The 19,430-nt window shown below is 53.2% G+C and overlaps 1 protein-coding gene across 2 annotated transcripts in view; it reads right to left on the bottom strand.

Annotated features, from left to right (window-relative positions):
* Window positions 1–19,430, bottom strand: part of ADCY5 (adenylate cyclase 5) — a 153,761-nt gene that overhangs the window by 13,471 nt on the left and 120,860 nt on the right. For both annotated transcript variants that reach the window (XM_090277519.1, XM_090277529.1), the window contains exons 12-17: window positions 18,129–18,216; window positions 10,614–10,730; window positions 10,036–10,200; window positions 7,251–7,426; window positions 5,507–5,536; window positions 4,320–4,452 (exon numbers count right to left, since the gene is read on the bottom strand). In XM_090277519.1, the coding sequence (XP_090133645.1) occupies window positions 4,320–4,452; window positions 5,507–5,536; window positions 7,251–7,426; window positions 10,036–10,200; window positions 10,614–10,730; window positions 18,129–18,216 (709 nt within the window). The remainder of the gene's footprint in view (window positions 1–4,319; window positions 4,453–5,506; window positions 5,537–7,250; window positions 7,427–10,035; window positions 10,201–10,613; window positions 10,731–18,128; window positions 18,217–19,430) is intronic.

Below are 19,430 nucleotides of genomic sequence, written 5' to 3' on the forward strand. Positions count from 1 at the left end.
AGTGGTCTCGCTCCTCCTGACTGCTGAGGCCACATGCCTGCGGACTCAGGAGCAGCCCAGCCCAGCAGGTGGCAGAAATATGACACATTCCCTTCCCAGAGAGCATCTGCCCAAAGGGTCAGGCAGAGTGGCAGTGTAGGCTGGGGCGCAGGGACACCTGGAACAGGACGACTGATGGGGATAGAGGCAACCCCCAGGCCCTGGCCACGTGCTTCCACATCTGGGGAATTCAGCCCCAAGACATGGTGGGCAGCTGCCAGCACAGCCACGTGCTTTTAGGGTTGGACTCCAGCCAGGCAGGAAGGCTCAGGGGTCTACAGCCTCTTGCTGGCTCTAATAAAGTCAGTGCTGTGGGAGGGGGACAAGAGTGGGCTCTCCCCTGAGAACCGAGACCAGTGCTTCTGCCGGGGTTGGGGCGGGGGGCTTGCCTAGAGGCTGAGGACCCCAGGCCTGTCAGCACCCACCCACCATGACCACAGATCCAACAGCAAAATGGGCTGCTGAGTGAGACTAGGGTGGGCTAACAGATGGTCCCCGACCCACCCCAAAGATTGGCTTACTGGTATTTATCTGATGTTGTCCCCACTCCCCAAAGCCCCAGAGCAGGAAAGGAAATGGAGGGACATGAAAGCATCATGAGATTGTAGGAGAGCTTCAGGGAAGAGGGGCTGACACACCTGGCAGGCAGCGACACGCTCTACCCCCCACTCACATACATGTGCACAGGCTTTCTTAACCATTCTCCCAATGGGTGGGGGCATCCAGCCTCTTCCCCTCCAGCCTTTCCCTTACTCCCTCCCTCCCTCCTTTCCCTCCTTTCCTTCCTTCCTTCCCTCCTTCCTTTATGCCTGAGGAAGCAAGGTGATCAGAGGAAGGGAGCTGCATGCTGCAAGCGCAGCATACAAGAAGCAGGGTGGTGAAGAGGGCAGAGGGCATGGGGGGCAGGGGTGTTGGAGGGAGTGGGAGGTTGGTTCCATTGAGCAAATGAGTAAATATATGAAAGATGATGGGAGCTTGACTTCTCACTGCCAGAGGTGCCATATACAAGCATAGAAGGAGGAAGGCTAGAAAGAAGCCTGAGGTGTTGCATTGGAAATGGAGGTACTGGTATAAACTCATGGTTTTAAATATCAACAGAGAGATACTGGAATGGTATCCAGTGTCTATAAGTTCATAGACGCACATATATTTCCTAGCTTCGTCCACAGAGGACCTAAAATGGTGAACGCACTGAGCACCCTGACCTTGGTTTCTAAATGCCGTTCTCCAGTAAAAAGAACTGGGGCTCTTGAAGAAATCACTGATTCCCAGGCCGGAGCAGAGAAAGTACATGATAAACCCGAGACATCGTCTCGTGCCAGAAAGTAAGCAGATGCTCAAGGAAGGATGAAGACATGTCAGAACACAGAAGCCAACATGAAGAAACTCACAAATCCAGGGTGATTCGGGCACTAAAATAATGAGAGGAGCAGATTAAAACCACTGAATTTGATAGGAATTTAGGGTTCATTGCTGATACAGATAAATGAATGACTGCATAAACAAGTGGGTACAAGGAGGCTCTTCCTTACAGTAGAAGGCCAACTAACAAGTGTGGATGGAATGACAGCCATGTCATCACTACCAGGCAGGTAGACTACTGGGTGGAGGTTTGCTGAGGATCAGAATATTGGTGTAATGTTGGATTATCATTCCACAAAATGCTAATTGAATGCAAGAGGAAAGATGGAGAGCTGACTGACAGTGGAGAAACTTGGCAGATGCCTAGTGAGCAGGTGATCAAGGTTAACGTCACCAGGGATGGGACAGGTCAACATAGTGGACTCCTCAGTGTGACATGCTGAGAAGGAACCACATAGTTTCCAGTTTTCCTCCAAGAAGGTGTGACGCAGGACTGGACATGGGAGATGTCAACACACCTAGGCTGAGGGTCACGGAAGAGGACCTCTTGGGGACTAGCAAGGACTGAGAGACAAGGAAAGACTGAGAAGAAACACAACTACATGCAAAGAGTATAACTGACCCTGACCAGCGTGGCTCAGCGGATTGGGTGTCATCTGGCAAGGCCAGGGTTCACCGGTTCAGTTCTTGATATGGGGCACGTGTTTGGGTTGCGGGCCAGGTCCCCGGTTGGGGGCGTGTGAGAGGCAGCAGATGGATGTTTCACTCGCACTTCGATGTTTCTCTCCCTCTTTCTCCCTCCCTTCCCCTCTCTCTAAAAATAAGTAAAATCTTCTTTTTAATGCCTATATTCACTAAACTTTTTATCTTAAAAATTGAGTTTCTTCTTAAAAGTAAAAAAAAAAAAAAAAAAAGTATAACCAGATAGACTTCTGGGTTAGAATTGAGACCACTGGCAAAATGCGAGCGGGCTCTGTGGGTGGGACAGTGCTGCGCGCTAGCATTGATTTCCTGACAGGGAAGGCGGTCGGCATGACGTAGGGCATGTCCTTGTTTTGCAAAGGTAGATGCTGGACAATTTAGTGGTGATGGGGCATTGCATCAGAAAGGTGGGGACAGGATGACTGAGCACATGCAGAAAACAGGTTGGGGAATCTGGCGCAGTGACTGCTGGAGCTCTTTATACTTTTCTTGTAACTTTTCCGTAGGTTTTAAATTACCTTTAGAACTTCCTCCCCTAAAAAGAAGATAAAAATGGTGGGCGGAGCGGTGGGGGGAGCATAGACACGGGAGGCGGGAGGCCAGGGCGAAAAGATAAGTGGAATGAACACATGTCTGCGGCCACACGTGGAGAGGAGCACTAGTAACAGCCGTGAGATAGGCTGCGGAGTGGCTGAGAACAACCTGGTCTCCACACCTCCCCAGGCCCTCAGCTCCAGTGGGGGCTGGGCTGCGGCCGGTCAAGGGATGCTGGGGGAATGCAGATCAGGCATGTGTGTGGGGCTTCAGACACAGGGACCCTGAGGGGGCCACCCCACCCCTTCCTGCATCAGGGAGACACCCCACTTCAGCCGTTTCAAGCCTGGGAGGTTCACACCCGGCTGAGAGATGAGAGGCTTCAGCTCTCCAAGAGACAGGCACCTACTTCAGGGTTCACCCAAGTCATCACCTTCAAGCTCCACAGGCAGCACCCAGGGGCTGAGAGGAAGCTGCTGGTGCCCGAGCACTGGGGCCCAGGTAAGGGGGCAGAGGGGGAGCTTCAGACTGCCCTGCTCAGCGTGGGCGGGCAGCCCGTTTGGCCTTGTGCACTCAGGTGCTGGGCAGACATGGGCTGGGTGGGGCTGCAGGGCAGCGGTCAGAGAGAGAGGATGAGTGGCAGGTCCACCCTTCCCTGTTCACCCTTTCTAGAGGCCTTTGCAACATCAGCTGCAGGCCCCACAGAGCCCTGAGGAAAGTCTTCCCAAAGAAAAGGGGCATGAGGCAGGGAGGAGGATGGGAGGCAGCTGAGAAGAGACAGTGGGCCTCACACTGGATGTCCCTCCCCACCCAGGGCTTCTGAGGGACGTTTCCACGGAAAACATGTTCCGCCAACCTCAGGGTGTCCCCACTGGAGACCTCAGTGGAAACCTCAGCCAGACCTCATGCAAAACACCCAACAGCAGGGCAAACAGTTGCCCTCATCTTCATTTGGCACCCAATGAAATTCCCAGGCCTTCTGCCTCAGCCTGAAGACTTTAATCTCAGCGTTAATAAGATGTTGAGGACAGAGGGTGAGTTGCAGATGAGCTGGAGAAGTAGTCTGGACGTAGGGGCCAGGCCAGGGGGGGACGAAGAGCCGGAACTAAGCTGTGTCTTGCAAGAAGTTGGGCTGGAATAACAGGTCTGAGGCCCCCCAGCATAGACCAGGCTTTCTCACGGTGAGTGCCTGTGGGCGCCCTCTCCTGAACCTTTTGAGGTTGTCCACCAGGTGACAAGGGGCCACAGGCATCCTCTCCTCCAGGTGGCTCTCCCAGGGCACAGGGCAGGGAGCCTGGAGGGCGGGGCACTGGCTGGATGTCAGCCCTACGTGGGCACCCAGCACAGGCCAGAGCCGTGGCCCCAGCGCCTCACTGCCTCTGCCCCGTCCTGAGACACCTCTCACCAGGGCCAGGGCACAGCCACTTGGCTGGCCTTCCTGTCAATAATCTTCGATGCTCCCTTCCACCCATCCTGCCCTGGAGAAATCTTCAGGCCCATTTGGTTATGTCAAGCCCTCCTCAGAAATCTTCGGTGCCAGCTCCTGCCTGAAGGCCTCCGAGACCCTGGGGCTACGTGCCCCTACTCCCCTCCTGCCACTCTTCTCCCCCCACCCCACCCAGACTCCTAGCTGTGAGGCCTGGGTACCTCCCCCAGCCCAGTCCAGCCCCAGGGCTGCCCACCTGCAGTTTCCAGAGGAAGTCGAGGCGGGCAGTGGACTCCACCTGCTGGGCATGCAGGTACAGGGCCAGTACAAAGACTGAAAGGATGATGGGCGTCACCACCTTCAGCGCCACCTTGGTCGCGTGGTCAGGGCTGCAGGCAGGAGGGAGAAGCCCTGGCATCTCCGAGGCTCCGAGGCCGCCTCAGGCCTTTTGTCTTCCTCCCACTGTATCACCTCCCTTTGCTCACCCTCCTGTGCAGACTTTGCCTGAGGTGGGCCTCAGCCTGGAAGCCTGCTTGACTGGAAGCCCCATCTCAGCCCCTGCCCAGCCTGCAGCCCAGCAGCCTCGATCCTCTCCTGACCCCTTACTGCCCCTTCACCGAGGAGCGTCCCTCTGGTCATGTCAGAGGGTGAATGCGGCCCTCTTAAAAGGGGACGTGCACATCCCAGGTCTTTCTCAGTGGGAACGAGGCAGGCAATACTGACCATCTCTAGGTGACCTTGGGCAAGTCTCTTAACCTCTCTGAACCTTAATTTACTAAGCTATAAAGTGGAATAACAATGCCCACATTTCAAAATTGTGGTAAAAGTTGGAGATACTATATACAAAATCCCTTGTGCCTGACAAACAGTGGGAACTCCAAGAGGGTAGCTGTTGTGATCTAATTATATTTCTGTTAACATTTTAAATAAATACTCAATAAAAGCAGCTATTCCAAACCTTGTTCCCTGTCCCAACAAGGAGCCCAAACCTTGAATGCAGCTTCTTGCGGAGTCTAACCCACACCCTGCAGGCCCGTCCTCTGCTCCTCTCCTCCAGGGGGGGAGGGGTACCAGTCCCTGTCCTCCTAGACCTGGGGTCCGGTGCATACTCCTGGGGAAGAGCATGAGGCTAAATGCTTTAAGATGAGGCCTGTGGAACCACCTGTGGGTCCCTAGGACCCTGGCCACCTAGATTATATGTCACCTTGGGGTGGTGCAGGTCACAAAAAAAGAAGGGTGTCTACTCAATGAGGCCCCCTTGGTATGAAGGAGGGGAGGGCCTCCTCGCCCCCATCCAACCTCTTCCTTCACTGCCCACCTTGCCACAAGCCCCTTCCCACCTGGGCACCACTGCCCTGCTGCCTTCACTGCTAGCCTGGCTGCTCTGTGCCAAGAGCAGGGAGAGGCCATACGGGAGCACTCAGAGAAAGAGCATGAACTCACCACTGGGAGGTCCCGTTGCTGCTGAAGTCTCTGTGAACAGGAGTGGAGAGAGCTGTTTGCGGCCGCTCTTCTGCATCAGCGGCTTCAGTGCCTGCTCTGCCCTCCACCCCGCTTTGTCCTCCACCCTGTTCTAGCCCCCCAGTCCAACACTGCTACTCCTGCTGCTATTGCTCCTTCACCCCCTCACCCCCAGTACCCCTCCTGACCCAAGGAAACTCTCACGATGGGAGGTGCAGAAAACCCAGTACCACCTAACATCTGGTCATCATGATGACAAATCATCCAGGCCTTACCTGGGCCACGGGGGCCCCATACACCTCTCCCCCCCGTCCCCCAGCCCTTGGTTGCTATCCAGAGGAGGAGGAAGATTTACACCGGCACCATCCAAGCAAGGTAGCCACTGGCCATATGTGCTTACTGAGCCTTTAAATAGCACCGAGTGCAAGTTGCTGACTATTGCACGTGTTGCCTTGTTAATACAGATACTAGGAAATTTTGAATTACGAATGTGGTTTGCATTATTTATCTATTGGACAGTGCTACCCTTGAGCCAAGCCAGGGTCTCCCAACCCAGAAAGGACCTCCGTTCTCTGCTGCTACTTCAGCAGCAGGAGAATGAGGCAGAGGGGTGGGGGAGGAACAGGTAAGAAAGAAGAGGCAGCTTCCCTGCTCCCACCCTGACCTGTGGGTAGAAAGGCCCAGACCACCTCCCTCCTCTGGTCCTCTCTGGATGGTGGCCTGCACTGCTCCCAGTTCGACAATGTCTCCCTATCATCTGCCCACAGCCCCACAGTCGCCAAGGAGTTCTTACTTGAATCTGACTTAGATCCTTCATTACACCTCCATTTTGCCAGGTGACACTCTCTTCACAAGAAAGTGAGCGCACCTCCACCACCTAGCTTGGTGCCTAACGCATGGCAGGCCCGAAGTTTGGCAATGAATGGACTCAGCTGGGTGGGGGGATGGTGAGGGGAAGAAAAGTGTTCTGCATATCAGGCACTTTACTTGCATTTTACTGCTAGGGGTATTATTATTCCCATTTTACTGGGAAAAATAGCCAAATGTGTATCTGAGGCTGAGACGGAAACTCAATTTGACCCAAAGCTAGAGGTCTTGCCCCTCATGAATCTGGCATCTGTCACTATATGACCAGGCTGACTGCCAGCGAGATAGCCTGGGGCACAGCCGCACTCCCGCTGCCTGCCAGCTGTGGACCTGCCCACTCACCAGCACAGGCGGGAGCCTCTGCGCAGTGCACAGAGCGCCGGCCTCCCACGGTGAGGCTGGAAAGCCACAGTGTGTCCAAGTGCCTGGCTCTCGGTAGAACACAGGCCCACGAGCAACAGAGGCTGTTCCTCTGCTCCCGCAGGCCCTGCTATCCAACCCTGCTGAGACTTGAGCCCCTGGGTCTAGGGTGCCCCAGGCGGTTGGAGTTAGGTGAAAATAGCTCGTCAGAGGCTGTCCCGGACAGGCAAGGAACAAGGAACGGAGGCCTGAGGTCAGGACCAAGCTGGAAACCGCAGGCCGAAGGACAACCACGGCCCCAGCTGCCCCGAGGCCATGCCCACCCCTGGGAAAGGGAGGAGGGAGAGAAACAGGACTGCGGTGCTTTGCCCAGGGGGTTAGAGCTGGGGGGCAACAGGGCACTCCCCTTGCAAAGCCCAGCCCCGGCCCGGCCTCCTGCTCCTCCCCACTCTCTGTGATGCTCCAGACCCGGCGGGGGCCCAAGGAGGGCGCCACCTACATGGCGTTGGCGGTGACCAGAAGGTCGGCGTTGTCAAAGAGCGTCACACCGGGCACCTCCACGACCAGCACGTAAGTGAGCTCGACGGCCAGCATCAGCACCAGCTTCCCGATGCAGCTGATTTGCAGGAACACAGAGCAGGCGAGCAGGCTGAGCAGCACGCTGTAGGTGAAGTACTGGGGGAGAGCGCAGCAGGCTCAGCGCCCTGCCACCCTGCAGCTCCCCGGCCGCCCAGCCTGCCTTCTCAGGGGCAGCCCTCGGGGGTGTCCATGCTGAGGGAAACCTGTGACGTGATGCCAAGGGCCCCGATTAGGAGTCAGGAGATGGGGCTCCAGGCTGAGTCTGACCAGTGCTGGCAGTGATTCCCGGTGGGTAGAGCCCGGCTCCAGGTTCAGAACAACTTGAGTCACATCCTGATCCATTATGGACTGTTTGTGTGACTTAGGCCATGTATCTAACCTTTCTCAGCCTCACTTGCCCTGTCTGCAAAACCTCCTGTCTCACGGGCTTGGGGAGAGCACAGGCCCTAAGCCTTGATCTGCAACTTAAACCTAAATTTCTGAAAATTGAAAATGTTGCAAAACTGATGTGGTGGCAAAACCTGACCCACTGATGTGTCTGTCACTAAGTATCATCTTTATCCTGCTTCCTGTGACTATTCATACACTTTGCTGCAGAAACAGTACTGTGTTTCATTATCAGCTGCTACTCACACTGCACTGGGGGTGTCAGGTAACCTTTTAAAATCTAAAAAGTTCCAAAGTCCAAAATATACCTGACCTGGAAGGCTTCAGATGGAGGGATGTGGCCCTGTACAGCTTATTCCAGGTAAGTCTCGTCTGGTCCCCGAGCCTCGGTCTCTCAGACAACCAAAGGGCTGAACCAGGTAGTCTCAGAGGTCCCCTTCTGCTCTGCTACCTCCAGTGCTAATCCTAGACATGCCGGCATCTATTACTTTGTTCTTTATTTTAAATTTAGCAGCATTTTTTCTGAGTTGGGCATTGGGACTCACTATTCACTGCCTCTTCCTTGGGTTAGAGGCCGAATGGCAGTGGGGATAGCCCCCAGCTTGGAGTTTCTGACCCCTCAGGCCTTCAGGAACCCAAGGAGGGACTGTAGAGGACCCCCACAGCTGAAAGGGGATGGGGCCAGCCTCCAGTCACCATCAGGAACAGGGACGGGGAAGGAGCGGGGAAGGCACACTCAGTTACTTCAGCCTCCAGGATAATAAACCCATCCTTGGGGGATGGGGAAGGGGCCCTAAGAGCCAGCTGGATTCCCATTCAGACCCAGAGCCCAGACAACAAGGAGGCTAAGGCTTAAGGCTGGGTCCCCAAAGGGCACCAGTGTTTGTGAGTCAGAGCAGCACCGTGGGGTGGGGTCTGCCCTGGAGCCTGGTAACCAGCAAGGACAAGCAGGCTGTGAAGACGGACCGCGGGACCGCCCACCTCCCGACACTGAGGAGTGAGAGCAGGCTCTGCCACTGCCCCTTCCCCTACTCTTCCACTTCTTCCCTGCAGCAGGCACCAGGGGGCAAGTGTCAAATCCAAAACAGCTTCTGCTTTTCAGCAAATAGCCCTCAGGCAGGAGATCCTGTGTGCTCTTGGCCAGATGTGAGAAGGAACAGAGGCAGGGGTGAAGGGTTGCTGCCTGCCCACCTAGGCTGCCTGCGCCGGCCAGACAGGTGGAGGGCCTGCATTCGCCTAGGGAGCTTCGGCGGAGTCCTGCTCCGCCCAGAGTTTCCGTTCCCCCTCCGGGCCGGTGAGGCAGGCCAGGCTGCCTTCCAGGGACAGGGAGAGGCAGGCCCTGTGACAGACTGCGGGGCCGTCCTGCCTGGCTGGACCCTTGAGAGGCATGACCCCTTTGGGAATTGAATGAAAGATTGGACCCTCTCCCCAGAAAAAGACAAAACTGCCATCATATTCCAGTTTCACGGGAACCCCTGGCGGGGAACTGGGGTGTGGGACTCACCCAGCACATGGAGCGGACGCCTCGGGGTTGGAAGCCTGGCCTGCTGCTCCCTCGATAACTGCTCCCTAGGCAATGTGAATGAAGCAGCTCACATGCCAGAGGCATTCAATCCATGCTGCTTTCTAAGGGTCCTAAGCACTATTTTTTAAACCATATAAGCAACAGGTATGCAATTTCTTCTTGCAGGTGATGAAAATGTTCTAAACTTGGATGATGGTGATGGCTGCATGAGTTTGTGAATATACTAATAGCTGCTGAATTGTCCACCTTGGAGGGGTCAATTGATGCAGTCCCTTTCCTACAGGCCTGCTCTCTGACCCCCAGTGGGCGCGCAGCCACTGCTCCAGAGGCAGTGTTGGGTCTGTGAGTGGCCAGGAACAGCTCTGCCCTTGGGTTCAGAGCACAAATTCTGGAGCCAGATGATCTGGGAAGGAGCTCGGCTCTGCCACTTCCTATCTATGTGACTTCGGGCAAGTTGTGTGACCTCTCTGTGCCTGTTTCATTCACATAGCAGAGATCGTGACAGCACCTCCGCCACAGGTTTGCTGTGAGGATTACACGAGGAAATGTATGTGAAGTACCTAGCACATGGTGAGCACCACGTAACGAGAGCTAAGCTACTGTTGTTGTTACTGCTACATTGAGAAGGCTGGCCTCCCTCACTGGCGTCTGGCGTGTGGAGTGAGAGACTTGGAGAAAAGGAGGTCTCTGGAATGGCAGTGAGCTGGAAGCCCCTGACTGTCCGCAGAGCAGCCAAGGGCAGAGAGCAGTGGGCGGGGCTCTCCATCCGCACCCGCCCCTCCTGGCCCAGTACCTCGGGGAAGTTGCAGTTGGGCCAGGCGCCGCCGCAGAAGCCCTGCTCGTCCCCAAGGCTGTAGTTGACAGCCGACTCCACCACGTGGCACGCGTTCACCTGGCTGGTGCTGATGTTATGCTCGTCTGCCAGGCAGCCGAACAGGTCCCTGGAGTTGCACATGAACTGGGTGCAGGGGAGAAGAGGATCAGCTGTAGGGACCGGGCCAGGGCAGCCCATCTCCACAGGGCAGCGGGTGTCTCTTCACGCTGTCTTGGGTGCAGTCTGATACTGACCCAGGACGGGAGAAGAGCCTGGACCCTGGAAGAGGCTGAGGACCCAGCACGGTCTGCCTGCCGCCCAGGGTGGGGCTCCTAAACATTCCCTGGGGACTTCCAGAGCCCTTCTTGCTCCTCCAGCCCTGAGAGGCTTTTGGAGTCAAATCTGATCCCGGACCCGATGTGGGACCCAAAGGATTTATGGGAGGGATAACTCCAGGGTCTGGTGTGTTTGGGGGTGTCTCCTCCCAGCCCATGCTTGTGGGGTACTGGGTTCCACTGGGTTTCTCCCAATGGGGACGGGGAGGTGGAACCACCCACCATGTTGACAAAAGCCGACAGGAACACGAGGGTGATGGTGAACACCCCAACCAGGGTGCTGTTCATCTTGGACCGCACGATCTTCCTGGAGAGGGTCTGCAGGGGCGCGGGGAAGAGCTGGGGGACGAGGTAGGGAGAGAGACAGAATTCAGTGGGCACCCCTCAAACCGCCGTAGAGCCAGATCTCCCGTCCACTTGTGTCTCTGGCCGGCATAACCCAGGGCCCTTCCTGAACGTGCTCCTGGCGTGCAAGCCTCCAGCCTGGCGCCACTGCACCGTTGCTTCCGGGCTGACCACAGCCCAGAGCCTGCAGCTGGCTCACAGTGACAGCAGCAAGACGGAAGGAAGAAGGAAGGATGCAATTGTGACCCCAACAGGGAAACAGGGAAGCAGAGGAAAAGGTGTTTGTACCCGCTGTGAGAATTCTGGGAGCAGCTGAGGAGTCATGGAGGGTCCGAAGGCCTCTCAGAAGAAGGGAGCTGTGGGCCCACGGGGTCCGAGAGGGCCTGGTGTCTGGAGGAAGGGGTGGGCTGCACCTGAGCAGGAGGATGGGCCCTGAACAAGTGAATTCAGGGAGCGTTTTTCAGCAGGACACTCACATATCTGCTGTTTCCTGCACCTGGCCACCCACCCCTGCAGTTCCTTCAACTAGAAAAACCGTATGTCTGCTCAAAGTCTCACTGCGGTTCTGGTAATTATATCGCGGGCTCCACCAAGTCTGGCGCTATTGGCCTTGTCCACTGTGTCCTCGTGCTCTCTCAACCAGCCTAGACTAAAGGAGAAGCTGGCAGATCCAGGAAAATGCAAACTACCCAATGCCCATCAGTTTGGTGAAAGGATAAACAAAATGTGATATATCCACACAATGGGATACTTTTTGGCCATGAAAAGGAATAAAGGGCTGTTACGTGATGGTATGACATGGATGAACCTTGAAAATATTAGGCCAAGTAAAAGAAGCCAATTTCAAAAGGCCACCTATTGTATGATTACATTTATACAAAATGTCTGGAACAGGCAAATTGAGGAAGCAGATTAGGGGAGGCTGGGGCTGTGGAAGCAAGGTCGGAGCAGTGACTGCGTTAGGTATGGGGTTTCTTTTTGTGATGAAGACCATGTTCTGGAATTAGATCGTGATAGCAGTGGCGCTTTATGAATATACCGAAAACTACTAAATTACAATTTCATCCACCTTTATAAAGTGGATTTTGTGGCAAGCGAATTACATCTAAATAAATCACTTAGTAAAAAATCCTGCTCAGCCTCCTACTAGCTGTCTGATCCCGGGGAGGTTAAAACCTCCCCTTGGCTCTCTGAGCCTCAGTTTCCTTATCAGTAAATGGAAAAGATCTGTCTCCCTGGGGGGCTATGAAGACTCAATGAAATGATGTGTTTGAAAGTGCTTTGTAAGCTGTTAAATTCAATAGGAAATTTAGTTAATATTTGCATTTTAAAGAGCTCTGTTGCCAATTAGAATGCAAGTGCTTGTTTCCTATGAAAGGAGTTTTCAGGTTCGTATCCAGGGAAAGTGTTTTTGGCACTAGCACTAGGATCTCGCTCTGAAATGCTGTGACAGATGGCTCCTAATCTTTGCCTGCTTCAAATTGTGCTATTTCATCCCCCACCACCACCCATGTTGCTTAAATTGTTTTCGTTCTGATCACCCTATCCATCAATTGAAGGGCTTCCTTCATTATTTGGCAATCCCCAATGACTGGAGCAGGATATGCACACGGGATGCCCCGTCAGCGGGGGACCAGAAGCCCCACTGGGGCCACCCAGAGGCCAGGAGAACTGCAGGATTAAAACAAACAAACAAACAAACAAACAAACAAAACCCCAATCTGGAATGCTGTTCTAACATCTAATGAATGAATGAGTCTCAATGCATTGGCTTGCTACAAGCTAATTTTCCTTGTCACCCTTTCAAAAGGCCCTCTCTTGGCTTTAAAATCTCAGCAAGAATCCAGGAATTGTTGCTGCTTAAAATCTCCAGAAGATGTGACATCCTGCCCTGGTATCAGTTTATAGAGTATCTCATCTTCCGTAATTGAAAAGCTCATCTGGAGACCATTTTTCATGGCAGAATACAGTGTATTGCGTCTGTGCAAACCAACCGCTCCGTGCTTGCTCACAGTCAGAACTCAGAAAAAGAATTGATTAAAAAAAAAAAAAAGAAAAAAAAAGCCCAACCCAGTACACTCCCAGTCTAATTCAAATCAATTCAATATAAAAACAGGAGTGGGGACGTAATTAATAAACCATGACTGGATGAGGGACAGTTTTGATCCTGGCCTTGCTGGTTCCCGTCTGCAATGTGGGGCCAGGGCCAGGGGGCTGCAGAGATTAAAGAAGGGGATGAAATATGATGGCAAAAAGTTTAAGAAGACAGCTTTTTTGGCAAAGAGCTAAAAAACAAAACAGAACAGTGGCTCCTGCTTCAGAAAAATAGTTCAAAAGATATGAAAATTTCAAAGGCCAAACAAGGCAGGCAGAAGCTGACCAGGCTTCACACTACCGCTCTCATCACCTGGCCTCTCAGGGTCAACCGGACATATTAACAAAGGCATTGTCCTATGAGGGACTGACTGTGGACTCTGGGGTCAAGAACCATCTGGGTTTAAATCCCAGGCATACCACTTCCTAGCTCCAGGAACTGGGGAAAGCACCGTTACTCACCTCTCTGAGCCTTATTTTCTTCATCTGTGAAGTGGATGCAATAAAAATCACCTTCGAGGCTCAGGAAGCACAGCTGAAAGTGGCACAGCCAGGATCTGGACCCTAGACTTTATGATTCAGAAGCCCCTGCACACGTGTCTGGCAACAACACACCCTCTCCCTGACAGACAAAATGTGTCCCTGAGCATGTTGGTGGAAGGGCCAGTGGGGAATTCTAAAGTCCTCACAGGACAGAAGATACCTTAAGAGGCAAGAGGTACTGGTAGTGTAGTAAGACCTTATTTTAGGCACTGTGGGCAGCAGTCAGGTGGAGTGGTAGGAAGGACAGCTAGCAAGGACATTCAGGCTGTGGGGAGAGGAGAGGCCTTTTGGTGACTGTACAGAGCAGACAGAGCCTAAAAGCTCTGGTCACAGTTCCCAGGAGCTCAGACAATTAAGTTCCAGGGGTCAGTGAGAGGCAGGCTAAGAGGGAGCCTGCAGCCTTGATCCAGGATGAGGGAGATAAACACACATGCATGCACGTCTGTGCTTGTGCGTGCACACACAGGCAGAGAAGTTTGTGGCTGAATATTCCTTCTGGGCCTATTTGTACCCAAGTCTCAAACGACAGGAAAGGAGTCTGACCTTCCGAGTAAGGATGTGCTAATGAGCCACAGTAAAGGCAGGGGACCCAGATCAGCCTGTAGGGGGAGGAGGGAGCCACCCACCCTCCTCTACCCATTTGGATGGTAGTGGCAAAAGTGGAGGCACTGTCAGGGGTAGGTCTGGGCTGCCTCCCAGGTGATGGGGCAGATGCCACAGGGAGACTGATGGAACAGCCAGAGTTAGCCAAAGAGGGAAGAAGGGGCTGTGCCCAGGAGACGTGAGTGAGCTCTCCATCCCTGGAAGTGATCAAGCAGAGGTGGGCCCATTCCTTGCAGGGTTATCATAGAGGGAGGGACTCCAGCCTCAGGGGGTATCTGGGTGGCCTCATTGCTCCGGCCCCTTCCAATCTGAACTTTTCTGAGTCTATGGCCCATGTATGATGGCAGGGAGGGATTTAGGATGGTTTTCTCTGAGAAAAGCACCTCTGGGACCCAGAGCAGCACCAATGCCAAGGGAAGGGAGGAGTGCTTTGTGCAGCCTCAGATAAGACCACATCACCAGAAGGAAGTGCTCAGGGGATAATTCTCCGGGCAAGGCACCCACAGACAGTGGGACTCTGGAGGGCAGCTGATCCCCTTGGGATGTGCAACCAGGACTTTGGGACAAGATGGAGACCAAGGCACCAAATTAGCCTCAGCAATTAAGCCAGGACTGTGTGTGAACCGGGCCAAGCTGTGCCAGGACGGGATCGAACAGACCCAAGATGGAAAGGCCACTGCAGCCTTCTGTACGGAAGAAGGGAAAACCTTCCAGCAGAGGGGACCGCGAACGGCTAATTCAGTCTACACTTTCCTCACACGTCTCTCTTCAAAAACGTTCAAGTATGGACAGTTTGAGAAAGTAAGCCTCAGTTGTTTGGGAGAAGCAGAAAAGTAAATAAAATAGAGAAAGAAACCATGTCTGACTTGAACCACTTGGCTTTTATTCTGCGGAGCCCATACCGGACACGGTCATTTAGGAACCACTGAATTTCATGGAAAAGCCACCAGCTGTGACTTCGATAAACTGTGGAAACAAGATGAAAAATTTCTGAGTTCTGGTAAAGGGCAAATGTTATCTGAGAGAAAACAGAATGACACTGAAAGGTCTAGTCCAGTGAGCTTCATGGCAATACCTGAGGTGATCAAATCAACTGTCAGCCAGTCCGCCGGCAGGCGAGGGTGCAGCGGAGTAGTGACAGGCCACACCCTGCACTCACTCGCGCCACACCCAGGCCAACAGGGAGAACTGCCCCTTTCATGTCTTACTGTGCAGTCACAGGCAACGTAAAAGAGGAGAGGAAAATAAGGAAATACAAGAGGAGTTCACACTACAAGCAACTTCTCCGCTTGCGGTCTACTCTCCAGAAAGGTAATAAATGCTGTGAAGATGACTTACCAAGAGGCAAGGAGGGAAGGATGCAGCCAGGACCCCAGGGTGGGGATTAATTAGTCATCGGCAGGTTCCTGACTTGATAAGCCATGGAGTATTTTTTCCTAAACAAGTTCTTTACAGGAGCTCTACATCTATAAGAGGGAAGAACTGGTCACGTCTGGTTGGAGGGTGTGGGGGTGAACTGTGGGTGGGGAGTGAGCATTCCACCCACCAGCCTCCCACGGAGGAAACCCTGGTCTCCTCTGAACTGTAGGAAAACCACCGGGCTGGATCAAGGAATGGCCAAGAAGCTTGTTGAATGTGACATTGATTACAAACTAGGTAGATCCTAGAAAACAAAAGGAGGCAGAACTGATTCTCATAAATGGCCTTGAACAGGGGTAAAAAGAATTCACTAGACCGAAGTGCTCATTCCAAATGGCCAGTGCAGGTGGAGTGCGGGGTGGGGGGTGGATGGGCCCTCTTCTTTTCCTCCTCGCCCACCATCAGATACACAAGCAAACTAGGGAACACAAACCAAAGACAATCAGCATAGCACAGGCTTACCCAAGCAGCTAACAGAAAAGAGAGAAATCTAGGTTCTATTTGAAAAACTATACACTAAATTCAGCTTTGAATCTGATTTGAATAGACTGAATCAGTGCCTCAAGCAAACAATGGTTTTGCCTCAGTTTAGATCTTAAAAAGAGAAAAGATTCTTTGGGGGGTTTGGAAAAAATATTTCAGAGGCTCTTTTAGCTATGGTGTAGTTTCTTTTTTTAGGTTGTTTTGACTCTTTATTGTGGTAAAATACATATAACATAAAATGTGCCATTTTAATCATTTTTAGGTGTACAATTCATTGGTGTTAAATACATGCACAATGTCATGCAATCATCACTGTTATCTATTTCTGAAACAATTTCATCATTCCAAACCGAACCTCTGCACCCATTAGGTGATAACTCCCAATTCCCCCTTCTTCCGACCCCTGACACCCTGTAATATACTTTCTGTTTCTATGAATTTGCCTATTCTAGGTATTTCATATAAGCGGAATCACACAATGTATGTCCTTTTGTGTCTGGCTTCTCTCAGGCAGCATAACATGTTCAAGGCTCACCCATGCTGTAGCCTGTGTCAGAAGTTATTTCTTTTCACGGGCAGATAATGTTTCACCCTACACATAAACCACTTTGGCTTGCCTGTTCATCTGTTGATGGACACTTGGGTTGTTCCCACCTTTGCCTGTTGTGAGTATGTGATGCACTTTTATAGCCATGAGAGGAAGAAAGTGGGACTTCCCACTAGGGAAACAGCAGGCTGGGGAATGGGGGGCTTTGGGGAGAGGCTTGACAATGAAAGAAAGGACCCAAAGGCAGGAGGTGACTGAATTCAGAGCCCTGAGGAAGAACCAGGTGGAGGGAAGCCCTGGCTGCTGTGGCTCAGTGGGTTGAGCCTTGGCCTGCAAGCCAAGTGTTGCTGGTTCGATTCCCAGTCAGGGCACATTACTAGGTTGCACGTCAGGTCCCCAGTTGGGGGCACGAGTGAGAGGCAACCACACAGTGATGTTTCTCTTCCTCTCTTTCTCCTTTCCCCTCTCTCTAAAAATTAAAAAAAAAAAAAAAAAAAAAAGCTTTTCCACACACACACACACACACAAAAAGAACCAGGTGGAGGGGCAGGGAACCAGGATTAACCCCTATGATGCAACAAAGCCACGAGCTTTGAACATGGCTTAGCTTGCCGAGCGACGCCCACTGGCCTGCCCCTCTTCGGGGGTCCATGTCGGCACTGCCTAGGGGAAGGGCTGTGCCACACCAGATCATCCATTCCCAAGGCCTTCCAGCTCTGACAGCCCACCGAGACCTTGACCACCAGGTGATGAAGCAGTTAATAACCTAATGAAGGACCTAATGGAAGGTAGAGAGATAAAGGGGACTTTGAGGTGACAAAGGTCCAACCCCTCTGGAAGAAGAATGTGGTGCCCACTGCAGAATGTGTGGAGAGTGACAGCAGGTGCTGGCCCCCCCCGCCCCCCCCAGGAGCTTGGCTCTGAGAGAGTGTTGGGGAGGAACAGGAACATGGTCACAGCAGAATCTGGAGGGGGCCTTTACCTGCCTGCAGACAGGATGCTTTGGGGGACCAGGCTGGCCTCGTCAGGGAATTCTGAAACCACTGGGGCAGGAAAAGAGGGGAAGGTTTGGTGGGCAAGGCAAACGGGAACCTGGGTACTTCCTACAGAAGACCAGAATAGCCCGTGGCCAGGTCCCCTCACAGGACACAGCTGGCTGGGGGCGCAGCATGGCCAAGAGAAGGCGTCAGAGAAAACACAGGATGGGGCTTCATGGCAACACTACCAGCTGAGACACTAAACCACTCTGGGCCTCCTTCCTCATCTATGAGGAGCAGCTCAGAGCCATGATTTCTACAGTCCTCTCCAGGGCCAATTTCAGGGCACATGGGAACACTGAAGAGGGCATCGTGTTCTTTCTGAAATGTCACTGACCACTGCTTCATGCCAGGCATTGTACTAGGTGCCCTTCCTCCATCCCACCTGATCCTGGGTGGGCAGGCAAAGAGGGAGCAACACCATCTTCTTGTTGCAAAGATCTGCGAAGGCTAATCACAAAGCCCATGCAGACGATGCCCCGCTGCCTGATGGCCCCTGCAACCTAGCTCGCTGCCAATGCCAGCCGAGAGCTGTCACCCAGCATCGTGCACCTCTGACCCCAATGGGGTTCCTAGGCTGCTGGGAGGGCCCCTGCCAGTGGGCTGGGAAGGAAAAGAAGACAGGGACAAGGAAGGACGTGGGGCTCAGGTGTCGGCCAGGCTCACCTTCACGCAGGAGTAGATCACAGACACAAACACCACCAAGGTCAGCAGCACGAAACAGGTCAGGTAGAAACTCAGCATGAACACGGAGCTGGAAGAAGAAAGGAGGTGGGGGATTCTGGGTGGAGCCGGTGCAAAGATGACAGGGATGGAAGTGAAGTGACATCCAGGCAGCGGGTGTCAGCTTCTCCCGGCCTGGCCCTGCAAGCAGGCTGCAAGTGTCTGCCTTCACAGTTCTTGAGGGCTGGGGCCCTGAGGGGCCCTGGAAGGAAGCAGAAGTCTCTCCGTTTCCCCTGCTCCCACTGCTCAGGCTTTTCTAGCCTCTGACTCACTCAGAAGGGCTCACACAGCCTTGTGAGTTGATTCAGGACCCTCCTCCATGATAGTCTGGCCCCTGCCCTTCCCACCATCCGGTGCCTTCCTGGGGGAGCAGCAGCCCACAGGACAATGAATGCAGAACCAGATGAAGTGTGCTCAACATTTTGCTTAATTCTTAGCTATCCTTTGACTCTCTTCATTTAGCTTGGAAGGACCCATTTTAAAAGTCACTTGCTTATTCCCTCTAAGAAGCCACTCACAGCTTGCGTAGTAAGTAACTATGAAGGCTGAAAGCGATTTGAGAAACAGCCACCATTTCTAGAAATTCATTTGTCAGTAACTCAACCAGCAGTCGCATGTCCTTTCGGAGGGCAGAGTACCTAAACCCTGTCCCCTCCCCACTGCAAGGCCCCACGAGTCCTGCTCAGTTTCTGCTCTCCTAGTCCCAGCCAATTCAAGAAAACCCAAGGATCTCCCACAGCCCCTCCTTTCAGAGGCAGGGCACAGATGGTCTAAACGTCCTTCAGGGGCCAGATTCTCAGACAAAAGAGCTGCCAGTGACTTGCCACCTGGAACCTTGCACTGGCCCTCCTGGGGTAGAGACTGGCTGGGGTACAGGGCACCCCACCTCTCACAGGAGGCCACAGAAGTTCCTACTCTTTCAGGGTGAGGGGTGGCTGGAGATGCCAGGCACTCTTAGCAGGTTAAAGGCAAGTGAAGGACATGGGAAGGCAGGAGGACACCTCTAGGAAGGCATTCAAACAGGGTCTTTGTTCCCGGCTCCCCCAGAAGCCAGCATTTAGCTGCCTTAAACAAACAGAACAAGGGGAGAGAACTCACTTCAGAGGAAAAGAAAGACGTTTAAAGTAGCTTTTAAGGCTTCCACAGAGAGAGGACAGCTAGACAATGACCTCTGTCAGTGCCTTAGGGGCTTGGAGCTGGGGCTTGAGGATGGAATGAAGCAGCTGGAGGCAGAGCTGGGTAGTG

The sequence above is a fragment of the Furipterus horrens genome, unplaced genomic scaffold, assembly GCF_987537825.1.
Source record: "Furipterus horrens unplaced genomic scaffold, mFurHor1.1.pri manual_scaffold_1, whole genome shotgun sequence".
NCBI classification, from domain to species: Eukaryota; Metazoa; Chordata; class Mammalia; order Chiroptera; family Furipteridae; genus Furipterus; species Furipterus horrens.